Source organism: Maylandia zebra, linkage group LG3 (genome assembly GCF_041146795.1).
Source record: "Maylandia zebra isolate NMK-2024a linkage group LG3, Mzebra_GT3a, whole genome shotgun sequence".
NCBI lineage: Eukaryota > Metazoa > Chordata > Actinopteri > Cichliformes > Cichlidae > Maylandia > Maylandia zebra.
Window position 1 is genome coordinate 59,676,910 of NC_135169.1, and position 21,670 is coordinate 59,698,579.

General features: G+C 45.3%; 1 protein-coding gene across 2 annotated transcripts; it reads left to right on the forward strand.

The window, feature by feature from the left end:
* The first annotated feature begins 62 nt into the window (after positions 1-62).
* LOC143416845 (protein NLRC3-like) lies at positions 63-20,297 on the forward strand. Of its 2 annotated transcripts, XM_076882496.1 has the most exons (4): positions 63-326; positions 468-2,238; positions 16,712-16,888; positions 20,078-20,297. In XM_076882496.1, the coding sequence occupies exons 1-4, from the start codon at positions 119-121 to the stop codon at positions 20,271-20,273; spliced, it is 2,352 nt and encodes a 783-aa protein (XP_076738611.1). In that variant the 5' UTR covers positions 63-118; the 3' UTR covers positions 20,274-20,297. The 2 variants fall into 2 exon arrangements, 1 of the variants encoding a protein (XP_076738611.1); XR_013097093.1 differs by lacking the exons at positions 63-326; positions 468-2,238; positions 16,712-16,888 and adding an exon at positions 17,452-17,766 and having other exon boundaries at positions 20,078-20,157.
* The last annotated feature ends 1,373 nt before the right edge of the window (positions 20,298-21,670 follow it).

A 21,670-nucleotide genomic window follows, 5' to 3' on the forward strand; every position in this document is an offset into this window, starting at 1 on the left:
GTTGTATAAAATGCTTTGTGTGCACAGAGTATCAAAGAGAGCTATATAAGAACCAGTCCATTTACCACTGGGTAATTCATATAGTCTTCTTTTCCAGCGGCTGGAGGACAACATCACCATGTTTGTGAAGAACGAGCTGAAGAAGATCCAGAAGCTTCTGAGTCCAGATCACCCAGAAACTTTAAAGAGCCAGATGGAGGATGAGGAGATGTTTGAAGGAGAGGATGAAGATGAAAGAAAGAGCTGCAGAGAAGCATTTCTGAAGATCACACTCCACTTCTTGAGGAGACTTAAGCAGCATGAGATGGCTGACCATCTGCAGAGCAGTAAGAGAATTTCTCTAAAGACTGAATATTGATCTTTCCTAATAGCTCAAGAAATGGACCAATAGACATTCATCCTTTCAGGGTACTGAAAGGCTATGATATTTATTATATAATATTTTTTTCTGAATTTCTTACCTTCAGAAATATTTGCTCCACTCTGTAAACAAGAACTTAAAGCCCAACTGAAGAAGAAGTTCCAGTGTGTGTTTGAGGGCATCGCTAAAGCAGGAAGCCCAACCCTTCTGAATCAGATCTACACAGAGCTCTACATCACAGAGGGAGGGACTGCAGAGGTCAATGATGAACATGAGGTCAGACAGATTGAAACAGCATCCAGGAAACCAGACAGACCAGAAACAACAATCAGACAAGAAGACATCTTTAAAGCCTCACCTGGAAGAGACGAACCAATCAGAACAGTGCTGACAAAGGGAGTGGCTGGCATTGGGAAAACAGTCTTAACACAGAAATACAGCCTGGACTGGGCTGAAGACAAAGCCAACCAGGACATCCAGTTCATATTTCCATTCACTTTCAGAGAGCTGAATGTGCTGAAAGAGGAAAAGTTCAGCTTGGTGGGACTTGTTCATCACTTCTTTAATCAAACTAACGAATCAGGAATCTGCAGGCTTGAAGACTTCCAGGTTGTGTTCATACTTGATGGTCTGGATGAGTGTCGACTTCATTTGGACTTCAACAAAACTAAAATCCTGACTGAAACAAGAAAGTCCACCTCATTGGATGAGCTGCTGACAAACCTCATCAGAGGGAACCTGCTCCCTTCTGCTCGCCTTTGGATAACAACACGACCTGCAGCAGCCAATCAGATCCCTCCTCAGTGTGTCGACATGGTGACAGAGGTCAGAGGGTTCACTGACCCACAGAAGGAGGAGTACTTCAGGAAGAGATTCAGAGATGAGGAGCAGGCCAGCAGGATCATCTCCCACATCAAGAAAGCTCGAAGCCTCCACATCATGTGTCACATCCCAGTCTTCTGCTGGATCACTGCTACAGTTCTGGAGGATGTGCTGGAAACCAGAGAGGGAGGAGAGCTGCCCAACACCCTGACTGAGATGTACATCCACTTCCTGGTGGTTCAGGCCAAAGTGAAGAAGGTCAAATATGATGGAGGAGCTGAGACAGATCCACACTGGAGTCCAGACAGCAGGAAGATGATTGAGTCACTGGGAAAACTGGCTTTTGATCAGCTGCAGAAAGGAAACCTGATCTTCTATGAACCAGACCTGACAGAGTGTGGCATCGATATCAGAGCAGCCTCAGTGTACTCAGGAGTGTTCACACAGATCTTTAAAGAGGAGAAACAACTGTACCAGAACAAGGTGTTCTGCTTTGTTCATCTCAGTGTTCAGGAGTTTCTGGCTGCTCTTCATGTCCACCTGACCTTCATCAACTCTGGACTCAATCTGCTGGAAGAACAACAAACAAGCTCTGAGACAGAGAAATACTTCTACCAGTGTGCTGTGGACAAGGCCTTACAGAGCCCCAATGGACACCTGGACTTGTTCCTTCGTTTTCTCTTGGGTCTGAAGACTAATCAAACTCGTTTGCAAGGCCTCATGACACAAACAGGAAGTAGCTCAAAGACCAATCAAGAAGCAGTTCAGTACATCAAGGAGAAGCTCAGTGAGAATCTGTCTGCAGAGAAAAGCATCAATCTGTTTCACTGTCTGAATGAACTGAATGATCGTTCTCTACTGGAGGAGATCCAACAGTCCCTGAGTTCAGGACGTCTCTCCACAGATAAACTGTCTCCTGCTCAGTGGTCAGCTCTGGTCTTCATCTTACTGTCATCAGAAAAAGATCTGGATGTGTTTGACCTGAAGAAATACTTTGCTTCAGAGGAGGCTCTTCTGAGGCTGCTGCCAGTGGTCAAAGCCTCTAAAAAAGCTCTGTAAGTTATAAAGTTTTTATTATTTAATTTGGTTGGTATGTTATGAAAAACACACTGCCATGAACCTCTGTTTTGTTTTTGTCAAAATCACTGTAATATAATCACTGTACCTTTATATACATGCGACTTAATGCTGCTGCCCTCTTGTGGCTAAAGTGTAATTATGTTCTTGTTATTAGGGAGGATTTGAGAGTAAGGCTACGTTCACACTGCAGGCGAAAGCGCATCAAATCCGATTTTTTTGACCCTATGCGACCCATATCCGATCATGCTATGACAGTGTGAACGGCGTAAATCCGATATTTTCAAATCCGATCTGGGTCACTTTCGTATGTGGTACTGAATCCGATACATATCCGATGTTTTAGAAAGCGACTGCTGTTTGAACGGTCAAGTCGCATTAAATCCGTCTTTTACGTCACCAACACAAGACAGACGCCAATTATCAGCGCCCGATAAGACATCGCAAACGCTTCCTGGCCATCCCGTGTAGATGTCAGTGAAACTGTTGGGAAGACAACGTTGGAGAAACGTGAACATTTTATTTGTACTGTATAATCTACAGATTCTGACAGAAATCTGCAGCTATCCTTTGAAGCACCGCTCCTCTAAAACAGCAATAAGGATCATTATTAGGTTATCTACATTATTATGTAAATAACAAAATAACTTAAAGTAAAAATTGGGAAACGTAAAGTCCGAAGTCTTTATATTAAGGGCCATCTGTCAAACAATATTGTTTGCTCTGGGTCTAAACAGAGCACGTTGTGTGTGACATCTTCTTTTGCGCATGCGGGCCGCTTTGAGCGTTCACACTAGAGCGCGTTTGCTGTCGCATTTTATTTGTAGTGTGAACGAGCAGATAAAAAAATCGGATTTGATCAAAAAATCGGAATTGAGCATTAAGACCTGCAGAGTGAACGTAGCCTAACATGCCAAGTGAGTCAGCACCTTCGCTTTAGCTTAAAAAATCCAAATTCTTACGTCATCAGTTATAGTTGCATGTATTCATTATCATAATTTAACCTTTAATATTGATGTCTTAAATTTATTTTGATTAAACTAGCAATAATTTTATGGTTGTATTAAATAAATACATCACTAATGAATTATTTATTTCAGTGATTAATTAAAAATGTATATAATTAATTAAAAAAAATATACTGATAATTAATTATCAGTTAATTTCATTTAAAATAATTCATTATGTATTTATGTACAATTCAAATTAGTTAATTACATATTTTGTTGGTTTGTTTTCTATTTTAATTATTTTACTGACACATTTAATTATTTAATGATCTATTTATTTAATTCACGTTGCTACTCCTGGCCCTGCATCGTTGTTCATAAATACATTTTATTTGTCAGCTTCACCCATCAAAGTCAGGGGGCGGGGTTAATGCTGACCAAGTCAAAACCATTGCTTTGGTCTGGTGGGCGTTCTTTTAGTGGGCTTTTCTCAATACTAAGTAGGCCTACACACCAGGGTTTGGACATGTGTGGACCCAAACTATACTTTTACCCTTTTTTGTGTGTCACCAAATACACTTTAATATTTTCTAGACAAGAATGTAGTGACACAATCTTTAACCTCTTTTGGCTCCAAACAGAAGTGACAGACTTGAGCAGGGTTCATTTAAAGGCTGACAGAAGTGGAGTGGTGACGGGGAGATGTTTGACAGGACAGTGTTTCAGCCTCCACAGGTTCATGTTGTGCTCCATCAGTCAGTGAAGATGAAGTCAGTGCTGATGAGGCTGTAGAGTGTGTGAGGGATGTGAATGAGGATGATGAAGATCTGATGATAGCAGATAAAAACAGGCTGCAGAGACTTTGAGCCATACAGGGCACACAGTGTGTGTACAGAACAGCTGAAATCATTATGGAGGCCTCACTGGAATATGGAAGCATCACAGTACAGCTTCAGTGAAGCTTTAAAGTCTCTGATATGAAATGAGAAATGAAGCAGCCAGAGCTTTTTCATGAGTGGAAATCCACTGTGACTGTGAGCTGCTGCTACAGCCTCCAGATTAGCCAGCAGCTCATCCTGCTCAACATTTTCTCACCAACTTTAATGGAAGTGTGATGTTTTCAGCTGGAGTGATGGTCAGGGTGGCCTCCCTCTCCTCTTCTTCTCCGCTTCCTCTTTCATTCGTAAAGCCACTTCTGCTGCTTTCATTCATTTGGAAGTCCTGTAGCTGAGTTTGGGAGAGACTAACAGCCTCGGCAGCAGAGGGGAGAAAGGTTGTAACACCACCACTTTACTCTGTTCTACCTGTCACATCATTTTATCAGGAAACAAATATGCTCATGTTTTTACTATGTTTGTCTTGAAGATGTAAGAAGATCAGATGGTGCTTTTTATTATTGTGTTGGTTTGTTTCCTGTCTCTTGGATGGAGCCCAGCTGTGCGTGGCCCCTGGGCCTGTGGTCAGAGTGTGTGCTGGATAATCCGGCCCAGGATGAGGCCAAACTGACATGGGATGAAATGTCTGTCACATAATTGAGCTTAGTGTAGTTTCATTTCTGCACAATTTAAAAACAACCAAAACTTTGTTCTGTCTTTTCTATGTTATACTGTAGACTTTCTTTGATACTGTGTCCAAAAGGAGCAGCTTTTACTTTGAAGGGGAGGCGTCTCTGTATCCTCTTCAGGTTGGATGATGGAAGCAAATGAGTGTGTGATGTTCTTTCAGTGTTGCACTTTGTAGACGCTCCCTGAGCACTGGTCTCACAGCCAGCTGCACATAGAGACCAGTGTTGTTAGTCCAGGTCAGAAGATGACTTGTTGGAATGAAAATGAGCTTGTAGTTTGTCTGCTTTAATAATGTGACTGGAAAAAGGTGTTGGACTTCAAATATGTCCATTTCTTTCACACTTCACCTTTAAAAGTGAAGCCTTGTGGTTCCTGGAAGGAAAAACACGACTTTTTCAAGTCTTTGTCCTGTTTTTATGATAAATGTACGACTTTAATGTGAAACATTCAGAGTTTTTTCTCGTGGTATGTTTGTTTGAAGCTGCTTCCTGTTGGCTTCAGCTGTTTGGAGTTTCCATTTTCTAAACTTCTACATTCTGAACCTTCTTCAGCTCTGAACAGATGATGAAACACTGAATGATTTCAAGCTCACACTTTGTCTAATAAACTTACATCTTTCATTCTTTATACAGATTGAGTTACTGTGGTTTGTCAGAGATCAGCTGTGATTATCTGGCAGCAGCACTGAAGTCCAACCCCTCCCATCTGAGACAGCTGGACCTGAGATACAACAACAAGCTGCAGGATTCAGGAGTGAAGCATCTGTGTGGTTTCCTGGAGAGTCCAGGATGTGGACTTGAAACTCTGAGGTCAGTCAGCATGTTTTAGTTGTGCTGAGATGAATATGATGTGAAAGTTGTGCTGACACTAAACTGCAGACATCAGGCTGATATTATACTGATCCACACTGAGGATCTTCATGGTAAAGTCTGTTTTCTTCTTCTCTGGTTTAGTCCATTGACTGCAGCAGAACAATGTTCACATTTCAAACCTTCAAAGAAGAAGAAAAATCCTCCACTGGATAATTCACTGTGAAACTCTCCAACTCTTCATTCCACCTTAAAGTCTGTCTGACACTGAAATCCAAAGCAAAATGTGTGTTTGCTTTACAGACAGCAGTCCAACACAAACATACACACATCATCCAAAAGCACAGTCCAACATCCAAATCTCCTCCACTGCCAGCATGAATGATGGGAAAGAGAAGGAGGAACACTCTGACATTCAGGGTTAGAATGAGTTTCATGAAGCAGACTGTGAAGATCAAAGCTGCATTAGAAAGCTTACATGAATGAATGAGTGGACAGAAGTGGACAGAGATCATCTGAAGCACTTCAAAGGCTTTAAATCAGCACATTTCTCTTTATTCTTTATCAACTCTGTTAGTTTCTCTCAGTTTTCTGTGGAATGAAGCTAGCAGCAGGCTAATAAGATGCTGACCAATAGGTTTCTATTAAAGGTTGTAATTTGTATATGAAAAAGTGCTTTGGCTCAGCAGGGATCAGCTTACAGGTAGAATACAGCTGCTGGATGGGATTAGCATGTCATAGCTATCTACCAAACTGCTAACTGGGGGATTTCAGGCCATCTATGGATCATTTTTGCTAACTGTTTATTCAGCTTAGGCTCACAGGGCTGCAGCCTGTGCCCTAGCTGTCATAGGGCAAGAGGCGTGGTCCACCTGCACAGGTGAGCAGTCCATCACAGGGCCAACAGAGAGAGACAGAGAAGCACTCTCTCACATCCACACCTACAGCCAATTTAGAAGCACCAATGAACCTAAGCAGCATTTCATTGGACTGTGGGAGAACATCCAACCTCCACAGAAAGGCCAACAAGCTTCAACCTACAACCTTCTTGCTTTAAGGCACTAGTGCGAACCACTTTTCCCCATTTCAGCCCAAATCCTGCATCTTCCTGTTTCTGACTCCATGCCAGCTCCACTAACACTTTCTCATCAGACACTGCCACCTAGTGGAGGAAGTCTTAGTCCCATTTGAAGCTTCAGATGACAGTTAGTTCCTTTACAAAGAGGTGGAGGTGGTGGGGCCACAGCACCATCATCACTGAGTGCCATAGGACACTTAACCTTTGTTTCCATATGCTGGGAACTTCCTGTTGTTCCAAGGAGGACTGGAAAATGTGTGAAAATCTCCCAGTCAGTTCCTCACAGCACACTTCAATCATTTCCCTCCCACAGCATCAGGACCAGGGCTTTTTCTCTCTTTGGTCCCACTAAGAGATTTCCACACAAACACCTCATCAGTGGGACTCTCAGAGCTACCAGCCCTTTGCTACAATCACAAAGCTCTTCATTGAAATCAATGATATCAAAGCTGGAATCCAATGAGTCCAAGTCTTCTGCTGATTCAGCATCACATTCATCTTTGCTCCTTGTTCTGCATCCCCACCATGGACTTCATTCCTTTCCAAGCCAGCCTTGAGTGTCCTTTATTCAGCTCATCCTCTGCTTTACTTTTACACCTGATTTTAGCTGCTTTATCTCTCTTTCAACAAGTTTCTGTGCCTCAATCTTTTTCTTCTCTCCCTCATAACAAGACAGCTTCTTCTGCCTGAGAACATGTTGGAGTGATTTACTAATCCAGGGCTGCTTATTGGGGAAAATACTTCATGTTTCCAAAATAATCCCCATTTTTCCCAGAAATAAATGTAAGTAGTCTTTGGTCCAGACTGGAACTGGAACAACTGTGTGCCCAGTTTGAGCTCTCTTCAGTGCTGTGACCTGACAGACCCAGAGGGGCCATCACATCACATTTAGAAGCTCCCCTAATGGAGCCACAACACATGTCCAACACTTAGTCTGTCTTGTTGGACCAACTGGAAGAAATGATTCAAGGACTTAGTCACAGAACAGAGATTCAAATCTCCAAAATCCAACTGGCTGCATCAGGACATATAGTCTGAAACTCTGCACAGTTTCCTGTTTGAAGCTGCTTCCTGTTGGCTTCAGCTGTTTGGAGTTTCCATTTTCTAAACTTCTACATTCTGAACCTTCTTCAGCTGTGAACACATGATGAAACACTGAATGATTTCAAGCTCACACTTTGTCTAATAAACTTACATCTTTCATTCTTTATACAGATTGAGGGGCTGTGGTTTGTCAGAGATCAGCTGTGATTATCTGGCAGCAGCACTGAAGTCCAACCCCTCCCATCTGAGACAGCTGGACCTGAGCTCCAACTACAAGCTGCAGGATTCAGGAGTGAAGCATCTGTGTGGTTTCCTGGAGAGTCCAGGATGTGGACTTGAAACTCTGAGGTCAGTCAGCATGTTTTAGTTGTGCTGAGATGAATATGATGTGAAAGTTGTGCTGACACTAAACTGCAGACATCAGGCTGATATTATACTGATCCACACTGAGGATCTTCATGGTAAAGTCTGTTTTCTTCTTCTCTGGTTTAGTCCATTGACTGCAGCAGAACAATGTTCACATTTCAAACAGTGAGACTCAACGTATGGCCCGCGGCCCACACGCGGCCTGCCCACCTTCCCTGATTCAGAGAGAGGGGACCCTGATTAACTGTGTAGTGTTCTTCCTCACAGTTCTAAGTATCAGACACAACAATGAATAATCCACAGCTGACTGTCTTTAGCAGGTCAAAGGTCACGGCACACAGCAGACAGTGGGAAATATAACTCTGATCATTTATCAGCACATATCCATATGTATAAAAACAAAGCTGACACTGTGAGACTTGATCAGAGGTGTGATCATCACAGCAGAGGCCTTTGTGTCAAAGTCACTGAGGATCAAACAGAAACACATGAAGCAGATTTTCCTGTTCTGGCTTTTTATAGCAGATAACCTTCAAAATATTCTGCAGTCCATCAAAAACTGAAGCAAACCATGAATCAACATGTGAACATGAGCTGATGCTGCTGAAGTGAAGCAAAGTTACAGAGGTTTGATTACAGACACAGCTGAGAGTTTGTAATCTGTCATCATTTTAAAAGGTTTACATTTCTTCAGTATATCCACATTTGCAGCTGCTACCTCAACCTCCACTTGTCCAACACAACTGCTGTCCACTGCCTCCATGACATTGTGATTTTGCTGTTGGTCTTCTGTCAGATCTTCATCAATCACTTCTGCACGGGGCACACCTTCAGACTCTGCAGCTGCATAACGAAAGCCTGTAAGATAAAATTAGACATAAGGTAAATGTACACCAATATTCCAATGACAGGTGTGTGATTCATCTGGAAGTTATGTGCGGATTAGTGTACAGTGATAGCAATTTAGTATGTTTTTAGAGGGGGGGGGGGTTGTTTACCTCCGATGGGTGCTCTTTTTCGCTTCCGTTGCGTACGCCTTGAGTGCCGGTCCGAGTCTGATACAGGTATGTCGTCATGCCCCATGTGCAGTGTTGGTTCCCAGTCTGGATTTGTTACATCCATTTCATATGCTGGTTTGCCTGCAATAATGCCAAATCATAAGCTACTCAGTCGCCATGATGTGGTTCTGCAGCATCACACATTAGCATGTTTTATCTCATTATCTATGACCTCAGCACGTTGAAAATCACACTAAAAGCCTTTCAAGAGTGATATGAATTAATTTAGAACTCACCGGAAAGAAAATGCTGTGAGCAAACCAACAAAAAGCTGGGGATTGCAGAGAACTCGATATCCGCTCGTCTCACCGCTGCAATCCAAGCCTGACGTCTTTGTTTAGTAATATCGGATACATGGGATCCCTCACGTTGCCTCCAGGACGGAAAACGATGAAAAGAGAGCCCGTTATCCAGCTTCTTGCCTTCACGATCGTGTGATCTAACGTTGCAACCGACAACACAACACGTACGATCCATAGCTGAAATGGTATCCTTTGGCTGGCCTACTGTCATGGCGGAAGGGGGCATGGCCCATCTCCCGTGACATCACGCTCCAAAGCCCTATAGGTGGGAAAATGTACCATGTCGACCAATCAAAAATGATATGGAAACATGACATTTGGTTGTTTAGCAAAAGGGGGAAGTTTTAGGAGTGACCGGCAAGAGAGAGCGAGTGAGCGAAAGAGAGAGAGAGTTTTGATACGTGAGAGATTTGTGACGTTTACCGTGTTTGGTCTCAAGTTAGTTTGTTGTCTTGTGTATTTAGTGTGTAGCTGTTGTTTTGTTTTGTGTGTCAGTTCTACTAGTGTCACGGAAAAGAGGGACCCAGGCGCGGTTCTTGCTCACAGAAACACAGTGCGTTTATTTACAGTGAAACAGACAAGTCCAACAATCCATTCAAAAGTGCAATTTTCCAATCGTGCTCGTCCCTTGCTCCCAGTGCGTTCCGTGTAGTAACTCCCTTCGTGTGTGTGCTCCCCAACTCGCTTCTCCGCTCGCCCCTCCTGGAGGAAGAAGGAAAATCCAGCGTTAGCCACACGCTAGCCGAATAACACACTCACACTGCTCACACAGACTGTACCAGTTCGGAGTAATAATCCCACGTCGACTGTCGCCGTGAGTCCAGGTTAAATACCCCTTTCTAGCCTGGAGGAATGATTACCAACCACTGGTCAGGTAATCAGCTGCAGGTGGGCCGGCAACAGCGAAGGGGGACTCCCAATGACGACAGTCGCCAGGACACGCCTCTCCCACGGCGCGCACTTCCGTAAACAACCCCGAGGGCCAGGGAGGGAGAAGCAAACACATATACAGAAAACATAAACACAAGCAGGGTCGTCCGGAAAGGGCCGTCCGACCGTGACAGTACCCCCCCTCTAATGGGAGCCTCCGGGCGACCTGGCAAACTTGTCCGGATGCCGGCGGCGGAATTCTCTCACCATGCGATGATCGAGAATGGCAGACCGCGGCACCCAAGAACGTTCTTCCGGACCGTACCCCTCCCAATCCACCAAAAACTGAAAGCCCCTACCGCGGCGCCGGGCATCCATTATGCGAGTAATGGAATACGCCGGGGCGCCGTCGATAATCCGGGCGGGTGGCGGGGGCCCAGGGGGCGGGCACAAAGGGCTGGTCCGGACGGGCCTAACCTGAGAAACATGGAAGACGTTATGTACCTTCATAGCAGGCGGAAGGGCCAGCCGGACCGTCACCGGGTTCAGGACCTCCTGGATGGCAAAGGGGCCAAGAGACCGGGGGGCCAGTTTCTTGGACTCAGTCCGAAGAGGGATGTGCTTGCTGGAGAGCCACACCCGCTGGCCGACCTGATAATCCGGAGCAGGAGTGCGACGGCGATCCGCCAATGCCTTGTTCCGCTCGGCCGTTCTCAGGAGTGCTGCGCGCGTGGCCCGCCAGACCCGACGACAGCGCCTAAGGTGGTGCTGGACCGAGGGAACCGCCAGCTCTCCCTCAGAGATGGAGAGGAGAGGGGGTTGATACCCCAGCGACGCCTCGAAGAGCGAGAGTCCAGTCGCTGATGACGTGCTGGCGTTGTGGGCATACTCCACCCAGGCCAACTGCTCGCTCCAGGTCGCTTGGTTCGATGATGCGACGCAACGCAACATGGCCTCCAGCTCCTGATTGGCCCTTTCGGTCTGACCATTAGTTTGGGGGTGGAACCCGGAGGACAAACTGACCTGAGCTCCCAATTCTGCACAGAACTCCTTCCAAACCCGCGAGGTGAACTGAGGGCCACGGTCGGAAACGATGTCCTGGGGTATGCCGTGGAGCCGAAACACATGCTGCGTCAGTAACTGGGCCGTCTCCAAGGCAGAAGGGAGCTTGGGCAGAGCAATGAAGTGGGCAGCCTTGGAAAAACGGTCAATAATGGTTAGAATGGAGGTGTTACCTGCAGAGGGAGGCAAGCCGGTGACGAAGTCCAGGGCGATGTGCGACCATGGGCGTTTTGGAGTGGGTAATGGTCGCAGGAGGCCAGAAGCAGGCGAGTTGGTGGTTTTGTTCCGTGCGCACACCGGGCATGCCGCAACATAGTTCCGGACATCGAGAACAAGAGAGGGCCACCAAAACAAACGTCGTAGAAAGGAGACCGTGCGATTTTTACCTGGGTGGCACGAAAACTTGGCAGTATGTGCCCAGTGAATGACCTGACTACGCGCTGTGGCCGGAACATATAGTCTCCCTTTCGGCCCCTGCCAGGGTCGGGCTCCTGTCGCTGGGCGTCCCTGACCACCTTTTCAATCTCCCATGTTAGTGCACCCACAATGCAGGTGGGGGGCAGGATGGGTTTTTCCTTCTCGTCCTCATCGGTCACGGGTGCGAACTGGCGCGACAACGCGTCTGGCTTAGTGTTCCTAGAACCGGGCCTGTAAGTAATGGAGAAGTGAAAACGAGTAAAAAATAAGGCCCACCTGGCTTGTCGGGCGTTGAGGCGCTTGGCTGCCTGGAGATACGCCAGATTTTTGTGGTCCGTCCACACCACGAAAGGCTGCTCAGTGCCCTCCAGCCAATGTCGCCATTCCTCAAGGGCCCACTTGATGGCGAGCAACTCCCGGTCGCCCACGTCGTAATTTCTCTCGGCCTGAGACAACCTGCGGGAGAAGAACGCACAGGGATGCAACTTGCCGTCGATCCGTTGGGAGAGAACCGCCCCCACGCCCGAATCGGACGCGTCCACCTCGACGACGAAAGGCCGGCCGAGGTCCGCCTGGACGAGGACCGGAGCCGAGGAAAACAGGTGCTTGAGCCGATCAAACGCTTGCTGGGCTGCGGAGGCCCACTGGAAAGACAACTTAGGAGAAGTTAGGTTGGTTAGAGGAAGGGCTACCTTGCTGAAATACCTGATAAAGCGGCGGTAGAAATTGGCGAAGCCCAGGAACCTCTGCACCTCCTTGCGGGTCTTGGGAATAGGCCATTCCACTACGGCTTTGACTTTGGCCGGGTCAGCTCGCAAACGCCCCTGTTCCACAATGAAACCCAGAAAAGAAACAGTTTCCACATGGAACTCACATTTCTCCGCTTTCACAAAAAGGCGGTTCTCCAATAGGCGCCGTAGAACCAGACGTACATGGTTGATGTGCTCAGTCTGCGACCTGGAAAAAATCAGAATGTCATCCAGATACACGAAGACAAAATGGTTAATAAAGTCCCTGAGCACATCATTAATCAGGGCCTGGAAGACCGCGGGGGCGTTAGTGAGACCGAAGGGCATCACTAAGTATTCGAAGTGCCCCAGGTGGGTGTTGAAAGCCGTCTTCCACTCGTCACCCTTGCGGATGCGAACCAGATGATAGGCACTCCGAAGATCCAGTTTGGTGAACAGGACTGCCCCCTGTAATAGTTCGAATGCCGAGGCCAGCAGGGGGAGTGGATATTTATTCCTAACAGAGATCTTGTTCAGCCCTCGAAAGTCAATGCAGGGACGCAGGCTCTTATCTTTCTTCTTTACAAAGAAGAATCCTGCTGCTAAAGGCGAAGTAGATGGGCGAATAATACCTGCGACCAGAGACTCCGTTATGTAGCATTCCATGGCCTCGCGTTCCGGTTTAGACAGACTGTAGAGCCGACTTGCTGGCAGGGGAGCGCCTGGGAGTAGGTCGATTCCACAGTCGTAAGGCCGATGTGGAGGCAAAGACAACGCCTTACTTTTGCTGAATACCTGGCCGAGGTCGTGGTAGTCGGCGGGCACCAAGGAAAGGTCGGGGGGTGAGGAGCTTTTCGCAGAGGCGGTCCCAGGATTGTCCGGGACAGCGGCAAGTAAACATTGTTCATGACACCGCGTGCTCCAGCCAGTTACACACCCTTTGGCCCAGTCGATTTGGGGGTTGTGATGTTGGAGCCAAGGAAATCCCAGTACCAGTGGGGTGTGGGGGGCTTTGAATACCAACAAACTGATTTTCTCAGAGTGATTTCCCGAAATAATGAGTGTAATCTCCTGAGTGCGATGTGTGACGGAGGCTAGATGGCCGCCATTTAAGGCTGAGACCTTCAGGACCTCTGGAAGGGGAAGTAGGGGCAGGCCTAAGATGTTGGCTAACTCCTCGTCTAGGAAATTTTGTTCAGAACCAGAGTCAATGAGTGCGCAGCAGGAGTGAGTGAGGGAGTGAGACATTAATTTAGCAGGGCAGCTGAGGTGAGGGAACACTTTTGTTGTGGCGCCCGCCAGTATCCCCACAATTACTGACGGGCCGACTCTTTTACTCGGTCTGGGCAGGAGTCAACAAAATGTCCTCTTTTTCCACAAAGAAAGCACTCACCAGTCCGTTGTTTGCGCCCCAGTCTAGAGGAGGAAAGCTTGGCTCCGCCGAGCTGCATGGGTTGCTCTTCATCCCCGTGTTGCTCCTCCTCCTCACTTCTCCACATCAGAGTAGGAAGGTCCCTAGATGTACCCGTGCCCCCAGCAGGCCGCCGACCATCCCCGGCTCTTCTGCCGAACTCCCGCATGTGGTCGTCTAAGTTAATACACATATTGATTAGAGCAGACAAAGCTTTAGGCAGTTCCTTGGTTGCTAACTCACGCTTAATATTCTCATTAAGGCTGTTGAGGAAGGCTCCACGCAGTGCTTTCTCCTCCCAGCCCGACTCCTCCGCCAGGATCCAGAACGCCACGGAAAAGTCAGCAACACTCCCCCTACCTTGCTTCAGAGAAAACATGCGATGACCTGCAGCATCCGAGCTAGCGCCTTTATCAAACACACAGCGAAACTTGCTGAGAAAGACGTCATATGACACAGAGGGCTGGGTATTTAAAACTGCCTGAGCCCATTGAAGCGCCCGCCCAGTCATAAGTTGCACCAAATAAGTGATTTTAGTAGAATCAGAGGCAAAGGCACAAGGTTGCTGTCTAAACACAAGAGAGCATTGCGTCAAAAAACCCCGGCTCCTCCCCAACTCGCCATCAAATTTTTTGGGTGCGGGGAGTGAGTACTCCCGCTGCCGCGGTGGAGGTGAAGGAGGAAGCGGACAGGCTGCCGCGGCTTCCAGCGAAGGGGCGGGCTGCGTTGGAGCCGTATTAGGTGAGGAAATCAACATACCTTTAAGCTCTGTCATGGCTTGCAGAAGCGCGGTTTGTTCCTTTGAAACGTGCTTCAGCATTTCCTCGTGTCGCTCCAAAACCTCCGCTTGGATAGACAGCTGGCGTGAAGCAGAATCCGCTGGGTCCATGGTGGTGGGATTATTCTGTCACGGAAAAGAGGGCCCCAGGCGCGGTTCTTGCTCACAGAAACACAGTGCGTTTATTTACAGTGAAACAGACAAGTCCAACAATCCATTCAAAAGTGCAATTTTCCAATCGTGCTCGTCCCTTGCTCCCAGTGCGTTCCGTGTAGTAACTCCCTTCGTGTGTGTGCTCCCCAACTCGCTTCTCCGCTCGCCCCTCCTGGAGGAAGAAGGAAAATCCAGCGTTAGCCACACGCTAGCCGAATAACACACTCACACTGCTCGCACAGACTGTACCAGTTCGGAGTAATAATCCCACGTCGACTGTCGCCGTGAGTCCAGGTTAAATACCCCTTTCTAGCCTGGAGGAATGATTACCAACCACTGGTCAGGTAATCAGCTGCAGGTGGGCCGGCAACAGCGAAGGGGGACTCCCAATGACGACAGTCGCCAGGACACGCCTCTCCCATGGCGCGCACTTCCGTAAACAACCCCGAGGGCCAGGGAGGGAGAAGCAAACACATATACAGAAAACATAAACACAAGCAGGGTCGTCCGGAAAGGGCCGTCCGACAAGGGCCGTCCGACCGTGACAACTAGTGATCGTCACAGTTGCTGCCTTAAAGCCAACAAAGGCAGATTGCAGTGTAAACGCTGAGTGACACACCTGCTGTCAGACCTGCAGGTTTATCCCTGTGCTGTTCTCATATGTGTTAGAGTGACACAAACTATTGTTTGACACCTGATTGTTCTGTAAATACTTTGAAATGATTATATGAAAAACGTCTGAGCCTTGGCTGCATTTTTTGGTAAATAGTACCATATAACTTTGTTGTTTGCAAAACGTGTGCGTATTTTTAAAAATGTACAATCTCTATTTGCATTTCAAGTTATGAAGATGATTCGTTAAACATGTGTGTTGTTTTTACAGTCAAAATATCACTTTCTACTTGTATTTTAAATTTTGTCTGAATTTAGATAAATTGTGCTGATACAGTTGGTCAAAATGAGAAAATAACAGATTGGCAAGATGAACTGTTTTTAAAGGTAAAATATAGAGGCCACATCAAAAGTAGTCAAGAAGGGTTAAAGGCTAAAAGCAAAGTTGTCACCAAGTACTGTTTATATTTGTGTGTATTGCTGCAGCTTTTTTGAGTATTAATTTGGTGCCTTTGTGTGAAATAATGGTATTGTGAGTGATCCATATAGTCACAAAGAATAGCCACTTGTTTCTGTGCTACCAAAGTTCCCCGGCTTTCATTCAAAATGTGTTTATCGTCAGCACCTGCACATTAAACTACTTAAACATTATAAATGTCTTCAAGCTCACACTGAGGCCTGTGGGGTACTATCAGCCACTGAGACAGTACACACATTTATATGTGTTTGTATATGAATATTTCATACTTTAAGACTGCCTGTTTATTTAAGGGAGATGAACAAAATACATTGGAATTGTACAAAATAATATCATGGATGATAAATTAAATAGATTTTAAGTAGATGCTTGTGCATTCTTAAAGTCTTATATGTTGAACTGAACTATGTGATCTGTTCAAAGCCTTAATCTTAATTTGAAGTGAAATGTGCATTTTGAGTTTATACACTATGTATATAAGGCGACCGTTTCCTTTTGCAGTATTTTTGTGTGGTGTACTTTTCTATGTCTTAACAAAAGGGGAACAAAGGTGTTTAAGTTCACCTAGGATGATGTGTTTTAATTTTCACATGGTCTTGCTTGAATTTGACCCTGACAAAGGCGTATGAACTCTGTCAGCTGTTTGGAGTTTCCATTTTCTAAACTTCTACATTCTGAACCTTCTTCAGCTCTGAACAGATGATGAAACACTGAATGATTTCAAGCTCACACTTTGTCTAATAAACTTACATCTTTCATTCTTTATACAGATTGTGGGACTGTGGTTTGTCAGAGATCAGCTGTGATTATCTGGCAGCAGCACTGAAGTCCAACCCCTCCCATCTGAGACAGCTGGACCTGAGCTCCAACACCAAGCTGCAGGATTCAGGAGTGAAGCATCTGTGTGGTTTCCTGGAGAGTCCAGGATGTGGACTTGAAACTCTGAGGTCAGTCAGCATGTTTTAGTTGTGCTGAGATGAATATGATGTGAAAGTTGTGCTGACACTAAACTGCAGACATCAGGCTGATATTATACTGATCCACACTGAGGATCTTCATGGTAAAGTCTGTTTTCTTCTTCTCTGGTTTAGTCCATTGACTGCAGCAGAACAATGTTCACATTTCAAACAGTGAGACTCAACGTATGGCCCGCGGCCCACACGCGGCCTGCCCACCTTCCCTGATTCAGAGAGAGGGGACCCTGATTAACTGTGTAGTGTTCTTCCTCACAGTTCTAAGTATCAGACACAACAATGAATAATCCACAGCTGACTGTCTTTAGCAGGTCAAAGGTCACGGCACACAGCAGACAGTGGGAAATATAACTCTGATCATTTATCAGCACATATCCATATGTATAAAAACAAAGCTGACACTGTGAGACTTGATCAGAGGTGTGATCATCACAGCAGAGGCCTTTGTGTCAAAGTCACTGAGGATCAAACAGAAACACATGAAGCAGATTTTCCTGTTCTGGCTTTTTATAGCAGATAACCTTCAAAATATTCTGCAGTCCATCAAAAACTGAAGCAAACCATGAATCAACATGTGAACATGAGCTGATGCTGCTGAAGTGAAGCAAAGTTACAGAGGTTTGATTACAGACACAGCTGAGAGTTTGTAATCTGTCATCATTTTAAAAGGTTTACATTTCTTCAGTATATCCACATTTGCAGCTGCTACCTCAACCTCCACTTGTCCAACACAACTGCTGTCCACTGCCTCCATGACATTGTGATTTTGCTGTTGGTCTTCTGTCAGATCTTCATCAATCACTTCTGCACGGGGCACACCTTCAGACTCTGCAGCTGCATAACGAAAGCCTGTAAGATAAAATTAGACATAAGGTAAATGTACACCAATATTCCAATGACAGGTGTGTGATTCATCTGGAAGTTATGTGCGGATTAGTGTACAGTGATAGCAATTTAGTATGTTTTTAGAGGGGGGGGGGTTGTTTACCTCCGATGGGTGCTCTTTTTCGCTTCCGTTGCGTACGCCTTGAGTGCCGGTCCGAGTCTGATACAGGTATGTCGTCATGCCCCATGTGCAGTGTTGGTGCCCAGTCTGGATTTGTTACATCCATTTCATATGCTGGTTTGCCTGCAATAATGCCAAATCATAAGCTACTCAGTCGACATGATGTGGTTCTGCAGCATCACACATTAGCATGTTTTATCTCATTATCTATGACCTCAGCACGTTGAAAATCACACTAAAAGCCTTTCAAGAGTGATATGAATTAATTTAGAACTCACCGGAAAGAAAATGCCGTGAGCAAACCAACAAAAAGCTGGGGATTGCAGAGAACTCGATATCCGCTCGTCTCACCGCTGCAATCCAAGCCTGACGTCTTTGTTTAGTAATATCGGATACATGGGATCCCTCACGTTGCCTCCAGGACGGAAAACGATGAAAAGAGAGCCCATTATCCAGCTTCTTGCCTTCACGATCGTGTGATCTAACGTTGCAACCGACAACACAACACGTACGATCCATAGCTGAAATGGTATCCTTTGGCTGGCCTACTGTCATGGCGGAAGGGGGCATGGCCCATCTCCCGTGACATCACGCTCCAAAGCCCTATAGGTGGGAAAATGTACCATGTCGACCAATCAAAAATGATATGGAAACATGACATTTGGTTGTTTAGCAAAAGGGGGAAGTTTTAGGAGTGACCGGCAAGAGAGAGCGAGTGAGCGAAAGAGAGAGAGAGTTTTGATACGTGAGAGATTTGTGACGTTTACCGTGTTTGGTCTCAAGTTAGTTTGTTGTCTTGTGTATTTAGTGTGTAGCTGTTGTTTTGTTTTGTGTGTCAGTTCTACTAGTGATCGTCACAGTTGCTGCCTTAAAGCCAACAAAGGCAGATTGCAGTGTAAACGCTGAGTGACACACCTGCTGTCAGACCTGCAGGTTTATCCCTGTGCTGTTCTCATATGTGTTAGAGTGACACAAACTATTGTTTGACACCTGATTGTTCTGTAAATAGTTTGAAATGATTATATGAAAAACGTCTGAGCCTTGGCTGCATTTTTTGGTAAATAGTACCATATAACTTTGTTGTTTGCAAAACGTGTGCGTATTTTTAAAAATGTACAATCTCTATTTGCATTTCAAGTTATGAAGATGATTCGTTAAACATGTGTGTGGTTTTTACAGTCAAAATATCACTTTCTACGTGTATTTTAAATTTTGTCTGAATTTAGATAAATTGTGCTGATACAGTTGGTCAAAATGAGAAAATAACAGATTGGCAAGATAAACTGTTTTTAAAGGTAAAATATAGAGGCCACATCAAAAGTAGTCAAGAAGGGTTAAAGGCTAAAAGCAAAGTTGTCACCAAGTACTGTTTATATTTGTGTGTATTGCTGCAGCTTTTTTGAGTATTAATTTGGTGCCTTTGTGTGAAATAATGGTATTGTGAGTGATCCATATAGTCACAAAGAATAGCCACTTGTTTCTGTGCTACCAAAGTTCCCCGGCTTTCATTCAAAATGTGTTTATCGTCAGCACCTGCACATTAAACTACTTAAACATTATAAATGTCTTCAAGCTCACACTGAGGCCTGTGGGGTACTATCAGCCACTGAGACAGTACACACATTTATATGTGTTTGTATATGAATATTTCATACTTTAAGACTGCCTGTTTATTTAAGGGAGATGAACAAAATACATTGGAATTGTACAAAATAATATCATGGATGATAAATTAAATAGATTTTAAGTAGATGCTTGTGCATTCTTAAAGTCTTATATGTTGAACTGAACTATGTGATCTGTTCAAAGCCTTAATCTTAATTTGAAGTGAAATGTGCATTTTGAGTTTATACACTATGTATATAAGGCGACCGTTTCCTTTTGCAGTATTTTTGTGTGGTGTACTTTTCTATGTCTTAACAAAAGGGGAACAAAGGTGTTTAAGTTCACCTAGGATGATGTGTTTTAATTTTCACATGGTCTTGCTTGAATTTGACCCTGACAAAGGCGTATGAACTCTGTCAGCTGTTTGGAGTTTCCATTTTCTAAACTTCTACATTCTGAACCTTCTTCAGCTCTGAACAGATGATGAAACACTGAATGATTTCAAGCTCACACTTTGTCTAATAAACTTACATCTTTCATTCTTTATACAGATTGGGGGACTGTGGTTTGTCAGAGATCAGCTGTGATTATCTGGCAGCAGCACTGAAGTCCAACCCCTCCCATCTGAGAGAGCTGGACCTGAGCTGCAACAACAAGCTGCAGGATTCAGGAGTGAAGCATCTGTGTGGTTTCCTGGAGAGTCCAGGATGTGGACTTGAAACTCTGAGGTCAGTCAGCATGTTTTAGTTGTGCTGAGATGAATATGATGTGAAAGTTGTGCTGACACTAAACTGCAGACATCAGGCTGATATTATACTGATCCACACTGAGGATCTTCATGGTAAAGTCTGTTTTCTTCTTCTCTGGTTTAGTCCATTGACTGCAGCAGAACAATGTTCACATTTCAAACCTTCAAAGAAGAAGAAAAATCCTCCACTGGATAATTCACTGTGAAACTCTCCAACTCTTCATTCCACCTTAAAGTCTGTCTGACACTGAAATCCAAAGCAAAATGTGCGTTTGCTTTACAGACAGCAGTCCAACACAAACATACACACATCATCCAAAACACAGTCCAACATCCAAATCTCCTCCACTGCCAGCATGAATGATGGGAAAGAGAAGGAGGAACACTCTGACATTCAGGGTTAGAATGAGTTTCATGAAGCAGACTGTGAAGATCAAAGCTGCATTAGAAAGCTTACATGAATGAATGAGTGGACAGAAGTGGACAGAGATCATCTGAAGCACTTCAAAGGCTGTAAATCAGCACATTTCTCTTTATTCTTTATCAACTTTGTTAGTTTCTCTCAGTTTTCTGTGGAATGAAGCTAACAGCAGGCTAATAAGATGCTGACCAATAGGTTTCTATTAAAGGTTGTAATTTGTATATGAAAAAGTGCTTTGGCTCAGCAGGGATCAGCTTACAGGTAGAATACAGCTGCTGGATGGGATTAGCATGTCATAGCTATCTACCAAACTGCTAACTGGGGGATTTCAGGCCATCTATGGATCATTTTTGCTAACTGTTTATTCAGCTTAGGCTCACAGGGCTGCAGCCTGTGCCCTAGCTGTCATAGGGAAAGAGGCGTGGTCCACCTGCACAGGTGAGCAGTCCATCACAGGGCCAACAGAGAGAGACAGAGAAGCACTCTCTCACATCCACACCTACAGCCAATTTAGAAGCACCAATGAACCTAAGCAGCATTTCATTGGACTGTGGGAGAACATCCAACCTCCACAGAAAGGCCAACAAGCTTCAACCTACAACCTTCTTGCTTTAAGGCACTAGTGCGAACCACTTTTCCCCATTTCAGCCCAAATCCTGCATCTTCCTGTTTCTGACTCCAGGCCAGCTCCACTAAAACTTTCTCATCAGACACTGCCACCTAGTGGAGGAAGTCTTAGTTCCATTTGAAGCTTCAGATTACAGTTAGTTCCTTTACAAAGAGGTGGAGGTGGTGGGGCCACAGCACCATCATCACTGAGTGCCATAGGACACTTAACCTTTGTTTCCATATGCTGGGAACTTCCTGTTGTTCCAAGGAGGACTGGAAAATGTGTGAAAATCTCCCAGTCAGTTCCTCACAGCACACTTCAATCATTTCCCTCCCACAGCATCAGGACCAGGGCTTTTTCTCTCT